Source organism: Numida meleagris, chromosome Z (genome assembly GCF_002078875.1).
Source record: "Numida meleagris isolate 19003 breed g44 Domestic line chromosome Z, NumMel1.0, whole genome shotgun sequence".
In the NCBI taxonomy this organism is placed as follows: Eukaryota; Metazoa; Chordata; class Aves; order Galliformes; family Numididae; genus Numida; species Numida meleagris.
Window position 1 is genome coordinate 71933165 of NC_034438.1, and position 21975 is coordinate 71955139.

At 43.7% G+C, this 21975-nt stretch overlaps 1 protein-coding gene across 1 annotated transcript; it reads left to right on the plus strand.

The window, feature by feature from the left end:
* Positions 5331 to 15386, plus strand: CDO1 (cysteine dioxygenase type 1). Its single transcript, XM_021381336.1, has 5 exons — positions 5331 to 5627; positions 7470 to 7547; positions 9512 to 9669; positions 12196 to 12365; positions 14629 to 15386. The coding sequence occupies exons 1-5, from the start codon at positions 5449 to 5451 to the stop codon at positions 14656 to 14658; spliced, it is 615 nt and encodes a 204-aa protein (XP_021237011.1). The 5' UTR covers positions 5331 to 5448; the 3' UTR covers positions 14659 to 15386.

Here is a 21975-nt window from a genome sequence, read left to right on the forward strand (position 1 = left end):
AGGATTTGTTAGTCAGATAATGGTTTAGAGACTTGCCTTAATTATTAAGTAATTATCTATAGCTTGAACTAATTGTTAAAGCATGTGGAAAACCATATATAGGAGCTATATGAAACAGTTGCCTCATCAGTAAAATGATGATACACACAATTATATTACTGTGAACATATTGTGCAAATGCCATCTCTTTTAATTCCTGAAGAATTGCTGCTAAGGTGCTAACAGAAGAGATGCATGTGTTAATTATCCCCCCCCACACACAATCTTGAATGTACTGATTTACAATAAAATGGAGGGGAAAAAAAAATCACACATCAATTCTGCAAACCCTCACTCAGCTCTAAAGCAGCTTCTGTTGATCCATTGTTGCAGTTCATGGTCATTCTGCAGATCAGACTCTGCTGTTAGATACGTGTGCTTTAATCTTATGCCATTCTTTGAGTATCTTGAGGTCTCCGTTACTCTTCAGGGATATTGTACAAAGGTTATGCAAGGCATTGTCATATTACAACACCTTCCTCCATGTAGATGAGACAGAGAAAGGGAAAAATGCTACGAACTCCGTGTTTTGCGGGATGAATATGACTCTAGACACCTTTTATAAAGAGCCATGTGTATTTAAAAATGTTTTTGGCTTTGTTTTTTATTGGATTATCAAGAGAACAAAACTATAACAAAGCAAGTTAAATGTGATTGCTATTATTTTCTGAGATCACGCTTCAGCTTTGCTAGTACCATACAGAATATACTCCCAAGATTAAGTATCACAATATCCTAGTTATTACTTTTGTTCCTGGTTTGCACTTGTTTCAGTAGCCATAAACCCATGAGGTGCCAGGTACTCCTCACTCATTTTCAGTCATGTTAAAACTTTGACTTGATGCCCAGCTATCTAGAGAGACAAAAGCTCATTTAGAGATTCTTTTTCATCCTAAAATAATCATTAAGAAAAGTTGAATGAATCACATTATTGACTAAAAAGGGGCCAAGTAAGCTAGAAGCTTAACATTAAGTCAGTCAAACTTCATCTGTGTTACCAGAGTAGGTGATGCCAGGAAACTTCTGAGGGCATTGGAGCTCCATCCTCATCAGTGCAGTCAATTGGTAGAAGAGTTGCTGGCACAGATTTTGGCACGCATGCAATTTGTGAGTTAGCAAGGTGCCTTTTTCTGTTAGGAGTTAGGATGTCACCAGCCTGTTCTGGAGGCTAAGAGGTTAATGAGGTGGCCACAAACTGCTCTTTGCTGGCTTGCCTCTGTGCCAGAGGGCAGTCCTTGGCATATTTACTATTGGATACACAGTCCTGCAGTTCACACAGGTGAGGTTTGTTTCCTTGTATCCACATTGAGAAAAAAAAAAATGTGGATAAATGTGGGGAAAGAAAACATTGCCCCTCTTTGAACTTGAGAAGCAGCCTCACCTCTTTTTAAAAATGGCTCTCCAGCTTTCCTTCCTTGTGATTATTGCTTGCATACTTGCTCTAAATGCCTGCTGACAGCTAGATGCTACGACATCTTTTTTTTGAGTGCAGATTACGGATGGTGAGGGACGTGCTACTTGCTTATCCAAATTTAGTCATGCTTTTTCTTGCTGGAGGTACCTGATGAATGTTAAATAGTAACAATCAGAACAAGTGCAGGAGCCTGTGCCCTTGCTCTACGTCTTTTGCATGGAATTGTTTCATTTGCATATTATTTATATATACATCAATCAAACTATGTGAAAATAGTGTTGAAGTGTCATGGCTTGGAGAGCTTTAGCATTAAAAAGTAAAAAATAAAAATTAAAGAGGTTAGGGTTAGTTGTTCCAGCTGCAAAAGTCACTGTGTGAAGTTAAAGCGGAAAAATGTCTTTCCCTCAAACCCAGCTTGGTAACAGAACTTGGTAACAGAACCTTGGCAGCTTGGAATTAAAATGCATTAAGAGCTCTCCAGCCCTGAAACAGGAAACCTCAAAGAAGAGAAGGGACCCGAACAAAACCACACAGTAAATATCATCAGTGCAGAGAAGTCTAGGCAGGACTTTATTTAGCTTTCTCAATGAAGTACTGCAAGGCGTTTCCTTCACATTGTTTTTCGCACCGAGAGTGCATGGATGCCAGCATTTGATATTTCATTTCTAACACAGGCACCTTTCAAGCAGCACACTAACTACACACTGAGATTGGATCAAACCAATTTTTTTAGGAGCCTGTTTGGTTTATGCCCCGCAGCTCTCCCATGCGCTTTCCTTCATTCAGCAGCACACACACTGCTTGGCAGTGACTCATGTGTTCAGTGCGTGGCAGGACTCGGTGCGTAGTGCACTCCTTCCCCTCACTGACCACTGTGTTTTGTAGCCTGATCATGTTTCACTGCATGATGTGTGGTGTGACTTAAACTCCTTTCGTGAATCGTTTTGCAAGCAGCAGGTTCCCATCCCAAGCCTGCTGCGCAGTGCAGGGTCAATCTCACCAGGTTATGTGGCAGTGGGAACACCGCAGTGCAGTTCTGCAGCCCCAGAATGAGCCAGCCCATCTGGATGTACAGTCCCCCGCATCATTTTGCTTTGTCTTCCAGATCACAGCTTGGGAACTGCTGTTTTAGATGGTGTACACTTATACATTTCCAAACGCCAACCTGAGTGACATTTGCAACAAATTCTTACTTACGTTTCCTCCTGATTTCTAACCCAGAAGGTGTGTTCGGTACAAATTGCATCCATCCAAGAGTTCACGTGGAATAAAAGGGACCGGTCTCGTAGACGGAATCGCTCAAGTTTTCTGATGCAGGGCACAGTCTTTCAATCACACAAAGTCTAAAGAAAAAGACAGCAACCATACTGTAAATCTTTGAGTCTGTGAATGCGATATTTCAGCAAGGCAGGTGCCCATGGGGAAGATCATTAACATTTGTCTCTATGACCAACCTCTGACCAAACCCTCTGTTCTCTTAACCCTTCTTAGAGAGCAGCTGCCTCTGACACACGTAGCACCAAAGCCTGCAAGGCACAGTGCACATGCAATACAGCTGTAGGTCCAAACTTTCTCTTACCGCTCAGCAAAAGTAAAGAAATTAACTTAATTAAGGTGAACAGAGACCTAATAGCAATGAATATACGGTTATGGTCACATTACATGGAGGAGATGTAAACTCTCATTATTGGGTTGAAGTCCTGTTGTCTTTTCAGGCTAACAGGACAGAGGGAATAAGCACAGTACGGTTCTTTGCCGCAGTGGTCTGAAGGTTCAGGCATCTTGGATCCTGCTTTCACCTTGCCCACAAATTTTATCTGAAATGCAATATGGATCATAAATTCTTCAGATCCAGAACACAGGATCAGGGGGAACAAAAAAAAAAAAAACAACTGCAAGCTGCACAGCCAGGGGAGATGGGCTGCCAGTGCCTGCTTGGATCTTCAGCTGGTGTCTCACCTGGAGTCAGATGTCACATCCAATAACTGCTCATAGTGCCTACACCTGTCCTTGGTAAGAGCTGTACCCAAAGACAGGGTTCTAACCATCAGCAAGGATGGTTTTTTGTTTTCCTCTGCAGCTCTCAGTGAAGTCGTGTCATAACAAGTGCAAGAATGATTCCCTTTTTGTGTGAACCCTCAGCTTTTCACAAGGACTACATATGTGAAAAACAGAAAAAATCCTCAGACCTTTGTGCTTCTTCCCTTGCTAGCTCTTGCTCCAGCCCAAAGAATATACATCCACTTCAGACACAGTGGTATCTGAATACATTTCAAATTGTTGGCATCCCGTGGGTGCTGTAGCATCATACAGATTCAGCAGTTACCAAACGTGATTATGTGTCTCCTCTGAGAGATGCCAATGTGTGCCATCATTAAGCAAAGGAAAAGGGCTCATTTATAAGAGAAACAAAACAAAAACCACTGTGCTGTTTGCCTCGGTAACTTTGGACTTCCTTTTCAGACTTGCTTTGTGTAATCAGTCTTAAAACAGACCTAAGCTTTTTGTCTTAAAACTGAAAGTTACAACGTCCATTATATTTGATGGAATAAAGCCTCCTACAGACTTGAGCACTATTCTAATAAATAGTTGAGCAATATGTGCATTCATTGGTTTCTATAGGAGTATAAACAGATAATTTTAAGAAATAAAAAGAAATGGGTGTAATGCTGTATACTTCTTCAGAAGAAAGACAGCTGGGAGCATGAAGCCAACTCCATTTCTGTGTGGATTGCAGCACTCTATTTTATCTTGATTTGCCAGTGGCAGGCGCCCTCAGTGACTGAGGTTAGGATGTATGAACTGCTGTATATGAGCTCAGGTCTTTGTGCCATTTCTGCCAATGGGGTGAGGAAAAACTCATAAACATTGCTCCTAACTATTTCCATGTAGCCAAACAATGAACTCCTTCAGAGGTTTTCAGGATGTTGGAATATTCAAAATGAAAATAATTCGTGAATAGATTTGAATAGGAGCAAATGGGAGGCGAACAGGGAAGGAGTACACTAGAAAAATATAAATCTTGTAATGAAGTTAAACAGAAAAGCTCTGAAAAATGTATGTTTACAGCATTATAAGTGGGCTACAATCAACAACAGTAGTAGCAGTGTGGAACTGCACCAGGTAAATGCAGTCTGGTCCCTTAGCTGTAACACAAGAAGGTGTGACATGCCCTTGCTGTTGCATTTAAAGGCATCACTAATGATGCCATCATCACTGTGGCAAACGAATTGATGTTCTGAAGTTTCTGGAATTGACTGCAGAAGCGTAATATTTTTTCCTGTATTTAAGTACCTGAACATGACCAAACACTGAACATGCCACCAAGGGAAGTGATGTCCTTTGTTCTCTACCTGTTCTGCTGAAAAGTGTGGATGCTTTTCGTCTAACCGCACAGAGGCCGCTGCTATCATCACTACAGCATCCTGGTTGCAACGCACAGATTCAGGTTCTTTCAAACCTTAACAAGCTGGCTTGAAACCACCAGCTTTTCCTCTCCCACACACACAAACACAACTTTGTTCAGCGTGCAAAGACGGACTATGTAAAGACCATTCCACGGCATAGGGTGGTTTCCATCGACAGAACTCGCCGGCTCAGGGACCCCCCAGCCGCGGCGGTGGGTGCAGCGCTCCGGGCTTGGATTGGCGGCCGCTTCGCTTTGTTTCAGAGGGGCTCCGAGGTGCCCGCGTCAGGTCTCCAGCACTCCCCGAAGAATCCCCTCCGCCCGCGAGCCTCCTCCCGCGGCGGCAGCTCCCGCGGCACGGCCGACCCCGGGCGGCTCGCCCCGGCCGAGGGGCTCGCGGTGGCGGGGAGCCGGGCCCCGCCTGCCGGTGTCTGTGCCGTCTCAGGGCCGGGCAGGCCTGGCCGCGGTCCCGCCCGTCGCCGCCCGGCCCCTCCGCCCGCCGGGGCGGTGGTAGCTCCCGCCGTGCCTCCCGGCGCATAAAAGCGGGCGGCGGAGCCGGGCAGGGCAGCGCAGCGGACGGTGAGCGGCGATGGAGCAGCCGGTGCAGACGGAGATGTGGAAGGCGCGGAGCCTGGAGGAGCTGATCCGCATCCTCCACCGGCTCTTCGCCGAGGACAAAGTCAGCGTGGAGGAGGTGCAGGCGCTGATGGAGTCCTACGAGAGCAACCCCGACGAGTGGCTGCAGTACGCCCAGTTCGACCAGTACAGGTAGGCGAGCGGGGGTCCCGCCGCGCCCTTGGCCCTGCCCCCCACCCCCGCCGCAGCCCCGCAGCAAGCCGGGCCCCGCAGCAAGCCGGGCTCGGGCCGCCATCCCGACCGGGGGGCGGTGGTCCTCGCGGAGCCCTCGGAGGGCCGAGCCGGGGCGGAGAGCGGGCGGGGCGGCGGCGGCCAATGGAGGCAGCCCCGGCCCGGGCCCCCTCGGGCCTGGAGAGTTCTGGGGTGTAGCGGGGGGCGGGGGGTGTTGCCCCGGAGGTCCGCAGGGCGAAGCTCTGCGCTGCGTCCCCGGGGAACGGCGCGGTTAGTGGGGATTTCGAGCCGCCGCGCCGTGCCGACAGCCGGGCTGCTGCTGCCGCTGGCGGCTCCCCTCTCCTGCATTTAAAAATAGATAGGTTTTATTTGAGCATCTCCCTTGAAACTCGCAGACCAAACAGGCTCTTCCTTCAGACTCCCCTGTGGTGAAAGCGTCGTGCTGGTCTGGGTTTTTTAACCCCTTTTCGTCTTGTGTTTTCTCTGTTTGGGTCACATCACAAACTTAGAGGAAAGTAAGGATTAGAAAAATCGTTCTATCGCCAGCATGCTTGGCAGCCTTTCTTTTGGCCAGCCTGACCTGCTGACTGAAATAACAGCACTTGAAGAGTTCGTTCAAATGCCAGCATTGATTGCTTGTGTTCTGAGATGATTGGAGAAATATGCTTGCCAATGCACACAGAGATTGTGGGTGTGCTAAGAGGCAGCATATTGGCATAGACGTTACGCTTTGAATGTGATACGCTGCAGGCATCCCGTCTTCATCACAATGGAGTGGAATTAAGAAGAAACTATTAAAAAAAAAAATCAGTTGACATCAGGCAGTTTCTGTGTGTCTGTGCTTGCATCATTTAGATGAAAGCAAGGCATCTCTCATGGGCATGGATTTATTTGGCAAAGTGTTAATAATCACGGCGAAAGCTAAAACAAACTCAGTGGGTGATTTGCACCATAACAGCTAGAGGCACGAGCCCTGAGTCGTTAGAGCCCCAGTATGGGAAGCAGTTTATTGGGCAAAGGGAAACACCTCTGCAGGGAGCTTCTGAGCAGTGTGAGGTGAGTGGGAAAGCCATGCCATGGGCACAGGAAACCAATGTGGCTGTTCAGAAAACCCCCTCAAGCCTTAAGAGCAAACAACATTCTAGAATACACATTGGTTGCAAAGCTTCCAAAAGCAAGTATTTTGTCTTCTACCCTTAAGTTAGCAAAATGCTGGCAGAAATTGGAGCCACAGGTATGGGTCTAGGCACAAGAACACTACGGTATGAGATACATACTCTTGTCCTCAAAGTTCTATATGAAAACTTGATGTCCTCTTTCCTTTTTTCTTTTTCTTTCTTTGGCCTAGTACAAATGAATGCTCTGTAACAAGAAAGAGCCAAGAAAATATATATATATATAAATATAGCTGCAGAATAGTGTTACCATGTATTTTTCTTATTTCATTGCAGTCTTCTGTTTCTAATTATAAGCCAGCTGCTGGAGTGACTTCATTCAATAACTATTTTGATTTGATCCCGTCTACCACTCTAGTCTTGGACTCACAGTTCCCAAACTCTGATCCATCTATGTAATTCAAAAGCAATAACTGTCAAATATTAACTATGTCCAATTTTTATCTCTTGAGGAAAAAGTACTTTCACAAAAACAGCTTAAAAGTTCAACTTTACTTTTTCCAAGAAAAGCTTTGCTTTCAATAACAAGGTTTTTATGTTGCAACTTTCTTTCATAGAAATGTTTATATAATTTTGTCTTTTATGAGCATATCAGTACGGTTAGAAAAGCAAACACTTTATATTGCAGATACACAAGAAATCTTGTGGACAATGGAAATGGAAAGTTCAACTTGATGATCTTGTGCTGGGGTGAAGGACATGGCAGGTTTGTATTCAAAGATTATGGTTTTAGCAAACAGATATAAAGCTGCTGTATCTTTCGTTGTTAAATGAGAAGAGGAAAATAATCAGCCCTACATGAGCTGTTAGAAAATGTCTGGAAACTAAGCAGTACAGAACTCATCATTATTCGTTTGGATAGCAGTCCTCAATACTTCGTTGTTTATTTAGTTTTTGCAAGGCTGTACCTCATGGACGTTTTTAGAGCATTTAGAAGAAATACTGTTGCCAAATTAAGCTCTCCTTCTGTCTGAGGTAGTTCTTAATCCCAATCCACTGGGTCCTGTGGGTAGGGCAGGTTGGACAGACCCAGCTGGTTCTGCCTCACTTTGCTGCAGAAGCAGGACTTGGTCCAATTCAAGCAGCCTTTGCTCTCTTGTGTTGGTTCAATCTAGTCTCTGCGACATGACGATAAAAGTACATCTGGGTAAGAACTCTGATCCGTGGGTTCAGACATCCTACCTCCTCCCTGTGAGCTGTGTGCACAGGCTGGATTTGTGGTCCTACAAACGTGAGGGAAGGACCTGTCCCATGGGGGGTCTTTCACAAAATGTTGGCCAAACCACAGCATGAAATAACAAAACTCGCAGGTTTTGGCTGCTTGACCTTCTGTATAAATAGAAACCCTAGGGAGCTGTTAGGATGAGGGGTTTTTTGTGTTTTAATTGAGCACACATAGTGAAGTTTTACAGTATTCTCTAGTGAATGCCTTGAAGTTATACTCAGAGAGATTTAAGAATCCAGTCCACCACCTCTACTCCTTCTGGGCTGTAATTGTAAAGACTGTGATTTATGTCAAACTCTGTTTGAACTGAATGAGTATTTACTAGAGCTAGACCGAAACCACAAGCAGATTTTTGCTTCCTACAAGGGGAGGATCAGATTGTTCTCATGGCTTGTGGAAGGACCATGACAATGTGTCATTTGTGAAGTGTTCTATGCCTGAAGTAAGCTCTGCTCTCTTGACATCTCATTTTGTAGGGAAGCTAATTTGTTTACTGAGTAAATAATACATTTAAGGAGATTTGCTTATTGAAAACAGAAATGTACATATACCAAGTATTTGATTGAAACTCAATAGGACTGTGCTTCAGAGAGGGCCCAGTTCCCCTTTCCTCCACAAACACAATGGATGGAGAGCTCTCCCTTTTGTCCCAGTCTACTGGCTGCTGTAACAGTTAGTTCTCTATTAAAAAAAAAATAATCAAAAATAAACAAAATCTAGCCTGCATATCTCCAATTGTAGCAAATAGCATACTTCTGAGCAAGGAGGCAGACCAAGCAAACACACAGATTGTGCCAGATCCTGCTGGTTTTGTTCATTTTTGCCATACCAGTGAAATTAACAGGTTGCCGTAGCTGGTTGTACTTATCAGAGTGAGAAGTACAGTGTTTTCTTTATTCAGCAAAAGCCTATGCACCCCAACAGTAAAGAATCCATAGAAATTAAGTGGAAGTCACTAATTCATCCCATGTTTTGGGGGTGAAGATTGTGAGTCTACAAATATCAGATACATTTGCAAGTTCATACTGGCCTCTGCCTGGAGATCTCTGTGGAAAGCATTGTTTTGTTTCCTGGCCCACAAGAGTTGCTGTTCTGAAGAGGTTTTTTTCTGTCTTTCTCAGACTTCCTTTGTATTTTTCTCTGGCAAGGTCACGTGTTGGCCAATATCTGACTTTTCTCTGAATCCTGCTACATGTAAACTTATCCCAGTACAGTTCTAACTTTTTGTTAGGCATTAGGATATGTAGGCATATTCCTAGTGCCTCTGGATGTTCTTGTGTTGTTGGTTTTTTTCTTTTTCCCTGAGATTTTTGTGCATGACCCATGTACAATTGCATATAATTCTAGGGCTACATCCAGATACTATATGCTGTGCCATCTGTTCAGCTTGCAGTACTTAAATATGCATATCCTTCTGAGTTTGGTTATTCTTTTCACATATATAGCAGCATCCATGACCATACTGATTCACACTGCTTTATGAAGATTCTCCAGGGAAATCTAAAGGAGACTCTGTTTGAATGGCCTGAGAAAAAAGGGAATGGTGAAATGACTAAGAAATCAGAGCGAGTTTTGAGAGAAAATCAGTGTGCCTATATTAATGGTAAGCTCTTCTAATAGTTTGTTTGACAGCTACTTATCGTTGAGTCCCATTTATAACAAAAGAGTTTGTGTGCTCTCTAAATAGTCTCCTCCATCTAACATTTGATGCTAATGGCATTTTGCATGTTTGTTGAAGAACAGGGATCTTTAGATTCTGCACAAACCGCTCATTTACATTCAGTAAAACAACAAAATTGTCCTTTAACTCGCTCATAAGACGTTGCAACAATTGCTTGATACTTAAATGTGCTAGATAGCTCCTCTACACCAATCAGTCAGCACTATGTCCCAAATAAATATCTGAAATTGCTTATAAATGTGGAGCTTTCGTGAGAAATAAGAGAACCAAAGTTTTGATGGTTTAATCATCTTGCTCTTTTTATTTTATTTCCAAAGAAGCAATCCTTTTGGTCAGCAGTGGAAATCCTAGGGCAAAAAATACAAAAGCTGTCCATGGAGTACATGGAGCAGGCAGAAGCAAAGGCCCCGATCTTCAGCTTTATTGTCCAAATCATCAAGAGAGTGTAGTGCTGAAGTGCAGTGTCAGCACAACTGGGCAGACTTGAGCATTTCAATTTACAAAACAATTGCCTCATCCCACAGGCGCTGAGAGACAACCAAGTCTCCAGCAGTATGGTTGCCTAGAGACCTAAAGCTACGCCACTGTGCGTATTGGTAGCTAACACCGTGTTGTGCTGTGCTGGAGGCCATCTGGAAGTCACCAGCTGGTTATCATGGTCTGATCCTATGAAAGACATTATGCATCCTGTTGAAGAGCAGTGAGTGCTGCTGAACAGTGAGAAAGCGCTGGAGGAGGGGGGCACCTGCCTTCTGTGTGATGGCTTAAAAACGGGAGCATGCACCTGGGGCTGAACCCGGGAGCTCGTCAGCAGAGCCACATATTGAGCTGTGGATTAAGCCAGAGAGAGGGCATGGAAGAAGCAAGAGCAGGACTCTGCAGCCCTGTGTTGAAGGAATGCTGTGTTAACTGAAAACACAAAATCCACAGGACAAGAAATGCAAACAGGAGCTTGACATGTGTGCTGATGAAAGGGTTGCTCCCACGGCACTGCCGAGGGGTTCTCATGCTCGTGTAGATCTTCCTCACTGTGCCGTTATTTCACTCGCAAGCAATTGTACCCTGTGTGCAACTAATCCAAACTTTCTCTATTATTTAAAACAAACAAATATGACATTTACTTCTCTGGGACAGTTTGGATCTCTGACATGTTTCCTAGCTGACAGTTCGCTTTAAAAATAAATAATAAAGCAGATAAAAAAGAAGTAGAAGGAACACCCTGGCAGTGTGCTGATTACCTTAACTTCTTCAACAACGAGCATCATGTTGCTATTGCGTGCTTCTTGGTTACTGCTGTACTTTACTTTTAAGGTTAAAATCCACTCAGCTGAGTTCATTTGAGTCTTCTATTACATGAGCAATGTAGAATTAGGACACCTTTCCACCACATCCTCTATCTGAATGAACTACGCCAATGACACCTGGGGTTTACGCTTCCAACGTGTCAAAGTTAAGAGTGTCCATACGATTCACAGGGTATCATGCCAACATTGCACAAGTGTAGATATTATTTAACGAATTAGTGCAAGTATAAAAGCCTGAATTGTTTTTACAGCAGGGTCACAAATTGGAATACGAGGTCTCTTCTACATAACTCAAAAAGTCAACTTTATTGTAGAATGGATATGTTTTTTGTGGGGTGGATGTGATTCTTCATACCTTACATTTTCGTGTGACAGCTTGATTTCTACTCCATTGCTCCAGCAAGCACCATTGCTTCGTTAGTAGCCACACAACAGACAGTGCCTTGTTTTATTACAAGTTCAATTATGCTTGCTATTCAGCTAAGGTTGGAAGTGTGCCAGTCACTAGTAATTTGTCACCTTATTCAAAAGATCAGACAAATGAGAAGGCTGTTGTGCTCCGAACCAACACATTGGAAAGATTAATTAGTAAACAGATGCCTCCAAGAGAAGATAACTACATCTCTGCCCCAGATACAAGTAGCTGACTGTTAACATGACTGACATCCTTGTTAACTGGGCTAAGGATCAGTAATACAAAAACTTTCCCCCCTGTAGAACATCTTGATGTTTTTAAGAAACATAAACTGTCCTGCTTCTAAGGCATCTAGAACAGCATCTCTGAGGAAAGTAAATGACCTTGAGCTCCTTTGGAAATGACAGCTCGAAAATAACTGATGGCTTGGCTGTCCTCAGGCTTTCCTGGATTCCTATTGGCAGTAGCAATAGCCAGTAGCAGATAATCCAGCATTACAAGAGGTGTGGAAGGCTGTAAGGTGATCTGCAGTATGCAGGAACCTGTGCTGGAGATCAGCAGTCAGATTCCCTGCACTGGGTTATGTGTTGCCCGTAAAAGTGCAGGAATGCCTAACTGGCTTGCTCACTAGTTTAAGTTTAGATGACTTTTTTTTTTTCCCAGACATTTGAGATCTCAGTAAATCTGCCTGTTAACTCAACTTCTTGTTTCGTGCCCCAACTTGTGTAGACTCCATTGGCCTGCACCGTGTGGAGAACATCAGCCACACAGAGACTGCTGTCAGCCTGCATTTGTACAGCCCACCCTTTGACAGCTGCAACACCTTTGACCAGAGGACTGGGCACAAGCACAAAGTCAAGATGACCTTCTACAGCCAGTTTGGAGAAAGGACTCACTGTGTAAGTAGGAGGCAGCAGGTTCCCCAGCAGCCCTGTGCTCTGAGCACAGGGCTGGGGCTGAGGGCTGTACTTTTGCCCCCGTGTATGGGAGCAGTGGTCCTGGGGGCTGCCCAGCTCAGGCATAAGCTCCTGGGATACCCATGCATGGCATCAGCATAAAGCCTGTTTCCAAACACCACTCCATTTGTCTGTTAGCACCTCCCTGCTCTGCAGCCCTCTGCTTTGTAACAGCACGGTAACACAGACACATATTTTATCAATGGGAAAACCAAGGCTGAGGACTTACCACCTGTGGGTGATGACACTGAATGTGGCTGCTCTGCCCACCACCCCCTTTCCCCTTCCCTGTGAACTCAGTCAATCAGTTTGTGTGAGTGGTGAAACAGCCTACCTCCCTCTGATAAGCAGGAGATAAGTTCTGTGCTGAGAACTGAGAATTTGGCTGTTAGCAGTGTGTCTTCAGGCAGCAAATGATGGTAAATGCAACCTAGTCAATGGAAAACAGCAAAGCGGACAGATTGTTTTAGCCAATTTGAGTCATGTGTAATGTTTCCTGTATAAACTGTTCTGCCAAAAAGCATCAGGTTTCAAGTCAGATGTTTTAAGCCTCATAACTTACAGTGAACTGAAGCATTCTTTAATAAGTTGAATATAATTCTTCAAAATTGAAACCTTTGAAATGGAAAAAAATACGCTCTGAGAAAGAGTCCTCTGGTTGGCTGTTGCCTGCATTCTTAAGCAACAACATGAGGTTGTATTTGGGTAGAAGAGAAATCTTAATATCAGCTTTAGGACACCATGCTAGGTCATCTTGGAGACCTTATTAGGGCTCCTTCTAGCACTATTCCATGCACTGGGAAACAAAACCTCTTACAAGGGGAGAAAAGAGATTCTTATTTGTCAGCCATATAGGAAGTTCAAAGACTGTGTTATTTTAGATACAGTCTTTGAGATACAGAACAATTTCACCCTTCACAAAAGCCAGAAATTCAGTGCTCAGTAGTTTCATGGTGTGAGCCCTTAGTAAGATCTCGTTAAGGTTTTATACAATCAGTGAGAACAATGTAAATTATTTGAAGCTTGTCACATTAAGTAATTACTTTACCAGATGGCTGAAACACAAACTTTAATACTCCCAATTCTGAAAGGTCTTTGAGAAAGCAAACTCAGACTTTTAATTCAGACTTCTAAGGAAAATTAATGTGGAAAAACGTTGAATAAAATTAATATGGGAGTTTGGTATCTGCTTGCTTCCTTTTTGTTTTAAGTGTTTATTGAACACGAAAAATGTAAGATAACAAGTAAAACTAGTCTTGGACTGTTTTCTACTCTCAATCTATAACAAACTGACAATACCCATAACTTTTGTGGGAAATTGGATCTGGCTTAGTGGACAGAGATAAATCTCAGTTGCTGGGTCTCACCCATGAATTGCTGTAAATGCAATTCCAGCAAGGGGAAAAGCAGTGGCTGGGCTGGGCCACCCAGCCATCTGAAATGTTGTCGTGCTACCGAAGCCTTCTGGTCTGGGTGAGAGTTTCTGGAAGGCTCGGTGGAAACTCAGACTTTCTTCTGCTTAATCTCAAAAGGACAAACGAAATCAGAGAGCTGTAAGTTAAAAATACAGAGAGAGTAATGTGAAGCACACATATATATCTTTTACTAGTGAAATCTGCCTAACCAAAGCACATTCAGTGCTTCCCATTTTCTGCAAGTAAAACACTCAGGTAAATCCCTAGCATCTTCTGGCCATGCTGGAGTTTTAATTCATTAATTCTGCAGTACATTCTGCAGGTAAATAACTTAGGTAGGCCTAATAATTAAAATAGCATGTCGTTATGCTACCGTGGCCTTGCCCATGAAAGTTACTAACTGTAAGAGTACTGATGTGAAAGTTCCCTGAGGAAAAGCTGGCAGTGCCTTTAGTTCCAAAGCACACCAGCAGTTCCTGTTGCCACAGGCCTTACTGGGGAGTGCAGTTTCTCAGCACAGCCTGCCTTTCAGGCTGGACTTCCCGCTTCCATCAGACCGCAGTGGGCTCCGGCCTGCGGGAGGCCGCTCTCTTCAGCTGTCTCTTTGGCCAAGGTCTTGCTCATGGTCGCACTCAGAGCTGATGGATGAGGAGACTGCTTTGCTCACGTCCGCAGCACCCTCTATAAAACGTGTGGAATGCCTGCGAGCAGTACTGAGAACTAGTGTACCACCTACAAGGACAGTCAGTGCCTCCTTCCTTAAAACAGCAACCTGTCCTTTTCACTTGCAGGCCATGGCAATGCCACAGGAGAACAACTGAGGAGCACCAGCACGCGTTTGCATAAAGACCTGCTGAATGTTGAACCAGGGACAGAAGACTCACGTGGCTCTTTGTATTCCTTGTATGTAGACCTACACTAGGGCAGCTTCCAGCAATCCCCCATTTTCCCTGAGTGAATGGTGATCACGGGACACTAAGCCAGCTAGTGCCATCAACTACTTCAGAGGTTAGATGTCTTTTCTTGGGCTACTGCCGAGTCAGAATTAAGTAGTTTGTTTTCTGATTCTAGCCTCCTTTTAATTCTGCTTCTGTTAGTGCACTGAGAGTATCAGAAATAGGGTCTTAAACATCAACTGACACTACTTAATAGGCCTAGCTGTATGTATATTCTCAGTGTAATTAATAACCACATACACTTGTAAGCTTCCAGTCACTTGTACCTATGGGTAGTACACTAGATATGATTAACAGACGATTTTTTTTTATTAACTCTTTTAGGTTTTAATGATCTAAGCCATTTTGATAGTTTTGTGCATTTTTTACTTTTTTTTTTTTTTTTTTTTTTTACAATTCCATTTGTCGAATCTTGATTTAAATAGGAGCAGCAAAATGCTTCATGTACAATGATTTCCAAAATTGATTGGGCAGAGATTTGGGGTTTTAATAAGACTAATCATACTTAACACATCTGATGTCCAGTTTCCAAAGTGTTCTGTGTAGCTACTGAAGTCCTTTCAGGTAACTGAAATAAAACTGGATTTGTGCACAGATTTCATAGTTTTCAGCCTTTTTCTCTTTGTAACTGAGGAATTCATCACACTTTAGTAATGTCCGCGTTGATCATAAGCATAAAAGACTTACTCAAGCAATAAGCCTTTAGCAAAGCTTTAGAAAGTTGAAAGTATTTCAAACATGCAAAGAATTCTGATGCCAATTAAGTTGGTGGGAGATTTGCCATTGAGTTCACCGATGCTTGGTTTTATCCTCAAATTTAATTACAAGGAAAACGCCATCTTGGAAAAAAAGTTAACTCTGCTTAAATGTACGAACATCAGTGAAGCTGCCCTCACTGAGCTTAACACAAATGGTAGGTAAGTAGCGAATGTGTGGAACGTCTCTTTAGATGACTGCTCATTACTCAGTTAGCAATGTAAGTTTTAACAGGAACCCTTTCAGATCAGTCGCATATCTTGACCAGCCCAGAAAATACTGTTTACTTGGTGAGGCCCCATTTTCGGGGAGGCTGTTGCAAATTTTCAAAGAATGTTTAAGCAGTGTCACAGTTTTTAAATTACGCTATGACTTTGAGTTGCAGTTACTCTGAGAGCCTGTGGGAAGGGTCTAAGTGTTTTGCACAGGGGAGAGAAAGGGGGTATGGAAGTAGAAGATGAAGAGAAGTGAAAGTCAGAGTCGACCTAAAGGCAAACGAAGAGGATGAAGCTGTAGTAGTAAGTGAGGACTGTCTGTATGAGGTGGACCTGGAGGCTGTGCCAGAGGGAGGGTTGAGGGGACGCATGGCCCCAGACTGGAAGTAATATTAAGAGCACAGACATAAATAATCCTCTGATTTTTCTGGGCTCACAGACATAAATAATCCTCTGATTTTTCTGGGCTCCGGCATACCCCAGAGTTTAACACGGCCTTTTTTTTGTCGTTCACAGGAACCAATTTTTGAAAAATCTAGTGGAGAAAATGTTGTCTTGACAAGCTAAGATTTGACATGGTTTTTCTTGTGAACATCAGAGATGAGCTGAGGCCAGCAGGTGCTCCCGGAGGCTATGTCATCTGGGTGCCCTGCTTGTGCAGGGTCACTGAGAGCAGGTAGCTCACGGCTGTGTCCGTGCTTTTGCTTACTAGTTAAAATAGAAGGGCAAACCTGTTCATAAAGCACAGGTTCTGTCAGGTCAGGTGAACTGGGAAGCTCAGAGACAGCCAAGGACTGTAACAGTGATCAGAGAAGCAGTTAGCTGCACTGAGATCAGCAGTATGGAAACTCAGGCGGTACTGCAGCTAGCCACACAAATGCCTAGCAGGTGAGACAGAAGAAATATTAGCAGAATAGATAGAAACACTCTACATAAGTTGGCCCAAACACTGTTTACCTATTGTTAGTAGGTCATCATACATTGCATAGAATAATACAGGAATTCCAGTGTTTCAGATTAAGGTACTTATGCCTGACATACTAGAAACAAGGGGGTAGCTTAGCCAGCATAATGGACACTAGTACAAGAAACATAAAGACTAATCATGAATTTGGTCTGGAGACAGTTGAATATATACCACAGCCAACTTCTTTGCTAATCCCTCAATACTAGCTATATATCTTGTGCTCTGAAAAGCACAAGCAGACGTGCATGAAAAGCAATACCAAATCAATAAAAACATAGGTTGTTGCAAAAATTTCCTATTTGCTTCCATGGAAACTGTAACAGATACAGAGAGCAGAATAACACTATGTGATTGAGCAAATTCTGAGCTACAAAATACCAGTTTTCATCATAGTCACCACCATTAACTATGTTTTTTCACCAGCAATGAATAAGAGCCTGCATGCCACCCTTGTAAAATCCTGCACCAGTGGATGTGATCACTGTCACTGTCACCACTACTGAAACACTCCACCCATCACGTCACTGTGCTGACACCCACTGCCTGGTCTCCATAAACATTCAGCAAGTGTCTATGAATGTTACTGGGTGCTAACTTTACCACATGAAGGAATTCTATGACATGTTTTTATCTCACATGCACTTCCATGTCAGATGCCATTCCGTCAGATGCCCCTCTGCTGCCACCTGTCACTCCGCAACAAAAAGTAATGGAATATTGGTGGGAAAATTCAGCCTCTACTGCCATCCCACCGCCATCCGCCTCTGATATCAAGGGCCAACGTAGTAAAATAGGAGGCATTATTTTCGGAGCAGCCCTCATATCACAGGATACAGCGAGGAAAATCGCGCTTTCACTTGCACAGATACGTTCACGTAACCTGTGCCGGCTTAAAACACAGAAACCAGGAGTAGCAAAATAGTTTTTGCACATCATTATGGCTGAACAGCCGATGCATCAAACCTAGCATGTGAAAGTCCTTGGGCTTTGGAGCAGTGCTGACTGGCTGAGTGATGAGGCAGCAGTATGCCGTAGGGTGACAAATAGCTCTCACTGGGTAACAAACAGATGTTTAGTGATTCATACGCTTTCAACTGGTGAGTGCTACTGAGCCGGGTCACTATGAAAGAAGGCTGGTTCAGCATCTGCTTGGGTTGCTGTGAAGTGGTTAGAGATACTACTCAAAACTATTAGTACCACTGACCCCGTCAGGCTGACGACAGCAGGGGGAGGTCAGACTAAGAGTGATTTGGTGACTTACCTGCAAATCCGGTGAAGGTGATTCAACAGAAAGATGCAGGGAGGCCAGACAACATCAGGAGTGTAGCAAAGTGCAGTACTTCCATCAGTTCAGCCAGTTGGAAGGGTTTCTTGATTTTCTCGTTGTTTTAGAGAGCCATTATTAGAAATTTTGAGGGTGAAGTGGTTTATCAAAGACACTTTGTACCCTGGCAGGGTCTGTAGCTAAAAGTGCCTGGGAAGGGCTGGCAACAGGGACATTTTGCGGAACAGAAATGCCATCTCAGTCTGTGTGGCTGCGGTTGATGAGGTTCGTGCAAGCTCAGCAATTGTGCTGTGGGGTTTCCACCAACACGTGGCCAGCAGGCGAGCAGCTTTCTCTCTCCTCATGCTAAGTGTGGGAGCCCTGAAGCCTCAAACAGGAGCGGTTTCTGAGAGAGGGTCCCTTGCTGAGTAAACACAATTTCTTCATGTTCTTGCAGATAATTGGGCTTAGAGTTACTTTCTCTTTAACTCACTACAAAATCCTAGAGTAAGCAAATAAGCTCATTTTTTTATTTAAGCCTGAATGACATTTAGTTAAGTGTCTTGATGTTTGATTTTATTCTTCTTCCTTTGTCAGCATAAAGAAGGACGTAGCAGAATCAAAACCCACCTGACACATAGCTCTGTTTCCATTACAAAGTTTTTTTTCCTAAACCACAAGGATACAAGATGTGCTATTCGCTGGCTGATCTTTGTAGTTATTTTCCACACTGCTGTCGTGCTCAAGAGAAAGCTGTGTTGCAAGGATATAACCCTTTAAGGTTAAAAGAGGTGATGTACCTACAGTGACTCCACAGAAAGAAGCAGGATGATTTGGAGCTCAATGTTTTCCGATCATTATATGAGGGCTGCTCTGAAAGTAATGCTTCCTATTTTATTGTGTTGGCCCATGACATCAGAGGCAGAGGGTGGGGACATGGAAGTAAAGGCTGAACCTTCCCACTAATATCCCATTACATTTTGTTGCTGTGGGACAGACGGCAGCAGAGGGGTAGTCTTGCAAAATTGTGACTGACATGGAAGCGCGAACGGGGAAAGACTGTGTCACTGAATTCCTCCAAGTGGAAAAAATGGCATGCACTGACGTTCATCAATGCTTGCTGAACATTTATGGAGACCAAACAGTGGATGTGAGCACAGTGAGGCAGTGGGTGGTGTGTTTCAGCAGTAGTAACAGTGGTCACCTCCTCTGGTACAGATTTTTACAGTCGTGGCATGCAGGGTCCTGTTCATTGCTGGCAAAAACGCACAGCGATGTGGTGAAATGGTGGTGGCTGTGTTGAAAACTAGTGTTTTGTTGCTGAGAATTTGCTCTATCCATTAGTGTTCTTGTGCTCTTTCTACCTGTTATAGTTTCCCTGAATATAAATCGGAGGAATTACTTTTGGAGCAACCTGCATGTATATTGTGCTCCTGCCAGTTTCTTGCATGAAAGCCTTTGCCATCCTTAACACATCAGAGCATCTTACATTCCTCCAGGCACTGGCAGTAGCTACAGCCCCTCTGACTGGTACAGGAGTATTGCGTTGGGCCTTAAAGAATAGTTCTGACCCCTGCAGGTTGTATGAAGTGTTATTCAACAATTAATCTCAAATGTTTGACTCTTCTGAGTACTTAGCAGCATTTTTTTCAGGCATTTCTTCAGGGATGGATGATCCCCAAAATAGGGACAGATAAATGCTTCTAAACTCTTTGCTTATTCTTACATGCAAGCACAGAAAAAGTTTGCTTTATTTTTTTGAGTAAGTAACAAAACAGTTTCTCTTCCAGACCTGTTTCATCTCTGCTTTCACTCTCCAATTCCCTACAAAACCGTGGTACAAATGAATTAGTGATTTATGTCCTATGGAAGCTTAATTTCTTGTCAACTGAGGTGTACTTCCTTCTTGACCCTTTATAGGTTCAGAGAAAGACGATGTCAAAAGTAACTATACTTGCAGTTTTTTCTAAGTTTGATATATCCTATCCTGAACCACGAATATAAAAATATTCTGGTCATTGGCTCATAATTCATTTGCTTTTTCATGCTCCCTCTTGCTCCTCTTGGTTTCAGATTCAGTCTCTTGAAGGGTCCTGTGCTCTCCCAGGTTCTGCTGTCTTGCCAGCTGAGCTGCAGCAAAAGGCACTGAAGAATGCTTAAAAACATAACGGTTTGAATGTGAAGTTTGCTTAGTTCAGAATATTTACAGAAACACCATGAGAAGATTGTGTGGCATGTGCTACTCAGCCTTGCCACTGTCCCTGAGCACCCTTTGAAATGCAAAGCAACCATGGACAAAATACACCCCCTGACGAGAAAGGAAAAAATGTCTTCTGAAAGACAGCTACAGCCTGTCCCTACCCTCCACTTAGTACTTGTATTCAGACCCTCAGTATCCCTGTTTTCTTCGTTGTTGTTTATTTTTTATATCACTCTGTGAATGCGAAGTGCTTGATTTTCTGTACGTTGGTGACAGTGTGTCACTGCCCCGGGAAGCACTGAGAATGAGCCTGCTCCTCTCCTCCACGCAGTCAAAGCTGCCCCTGGGATGCGTCACATGTTAGCACGCTGATCAAACAGACATGCTGAAAAGTGCCTCTTCCCTTGCGCCTATCTGCAGGCAGGTACAAAGCTTTGCCCTTAAAAGAATTGCAAAACAGCAGTGGTGAGCCAGTGCAGAGACCTCCTGTCCATCACCCGCTTGGAAAGTGGCCCTGACACTGTCGTAAGCATGAGGACAGGCAGCTCTGAGGAGCAGGAATAGCTCTGGAGATTAGAGGAGTGCTCTGTAAGTGCATCTGAGGTCTGGCAACGTACAGTTACAGCACCCATGGCTTGACCCCTACTGAAAAACTCAAAAACCTGGTGGGAGGCAATGGTAGCTTTGGCACACAACAATTTCACTCTGGTGACAAAGTCTCTGAAGGGGCCTGGGGTTGCAGTTACAAGGATCTTCACTGAGCATATGCACAGAGAAAGAAGTGGCATTTGAAAAAGCTTGGTTCAAGGGAAATGTGCAGAATAGTCCTGTTTAATCTTCGAGGCTGGAGGAAGCTTTCATCACCTCTTAAGGCTGGATCTTTACTCAGCGTAGATTGAAATAGAATTGCAGACATAATGTTTTACATCCATTGACATAATGGTTCTTATTTTAAGCCTTCACTGAAAATGAGGGTTTAATTTTTGTTAAATTTATTACCTGAGACTTCAGACTGTGGCCCTCGGTAAACATGGTTACTTGCAAGTGGAAAAGGTACTCACTCGTGGCTTCAGAAAGGCCTTAACGCCCAGTGCTTCAGGTTGGCCATGAGCAGTCAAAACTACAGTAGCCAGGCAAAAGGCAAGCACGAAATCGCCTGTCTCATTGCATGAGCTAAAGCAAACAGAACACCTCTCTGCTTTTGCACTTCACCTCATTGCTTCGTTGTGGCACGAGCTCATTAAGGAGGTACTTTCATTTGTAGTACCTCCTTTGGAAAAATAAAACCCTTATGATGTTGCGATTTGTGATCTAGATTCTGGTCCCTGCTCTGTTGGCACAGCACAGTTGAAAAAAGAGCTCAAGTTATCTGGAGATGCCCCAGTCTTTGTATCACTGTTAGCAAGCCCATTACGGCATTCTGGAGAGCCACGGAATATTGCAATTGACGATTTTCTTATACCAAAAGCAGGAAGAGTACTCAAAGTTCTTAATGAAAATGGCGTGCATAAAGTAAACAAATGTAAATTAATGTTGCTATCTCAAATGCAATATGCTATTGCTGGTGCTGTCCCTCCATGGATAGATCTCACGCCATGTATTAGACTCTGATATACCAAATGAGTTGAGTCGTGCCTACACTACTCGTGTAGCTTGAACTGCTGCAGCATTTGAGCCCCTAAAACTATTTGTTCCTTTTGTATCAAACTGTGGGCAATGTTAAGTCCTTTAACAGGAAACAAATTGAGGTACAGTCAAGCTGGTGACTTTATGTCGTACA

Coding starts and splice junctions, on each gene's coding strand:
- CDO1 (XM_021381336.1), top strand. CDS start 5,449: ATGGAGCAGCCGGTGCAGACGGAGATGTGGAAGGCGCGGAGCCTGGAG. Junction 5,628..7,469: donor GCCCAGTTCGACCAGTACAG/GTAGGCGAGCGG, acceptor TTTATATTGCAG/ATACACAAGAAATCTTGTGG. Junction 9,670..12,195: donor TCAGTGTGCCTATATTAATG/GTAAGCTCTTCT, acceptor CAACTTGTGTAG/ACTCCATTGGCCTGCACCGT.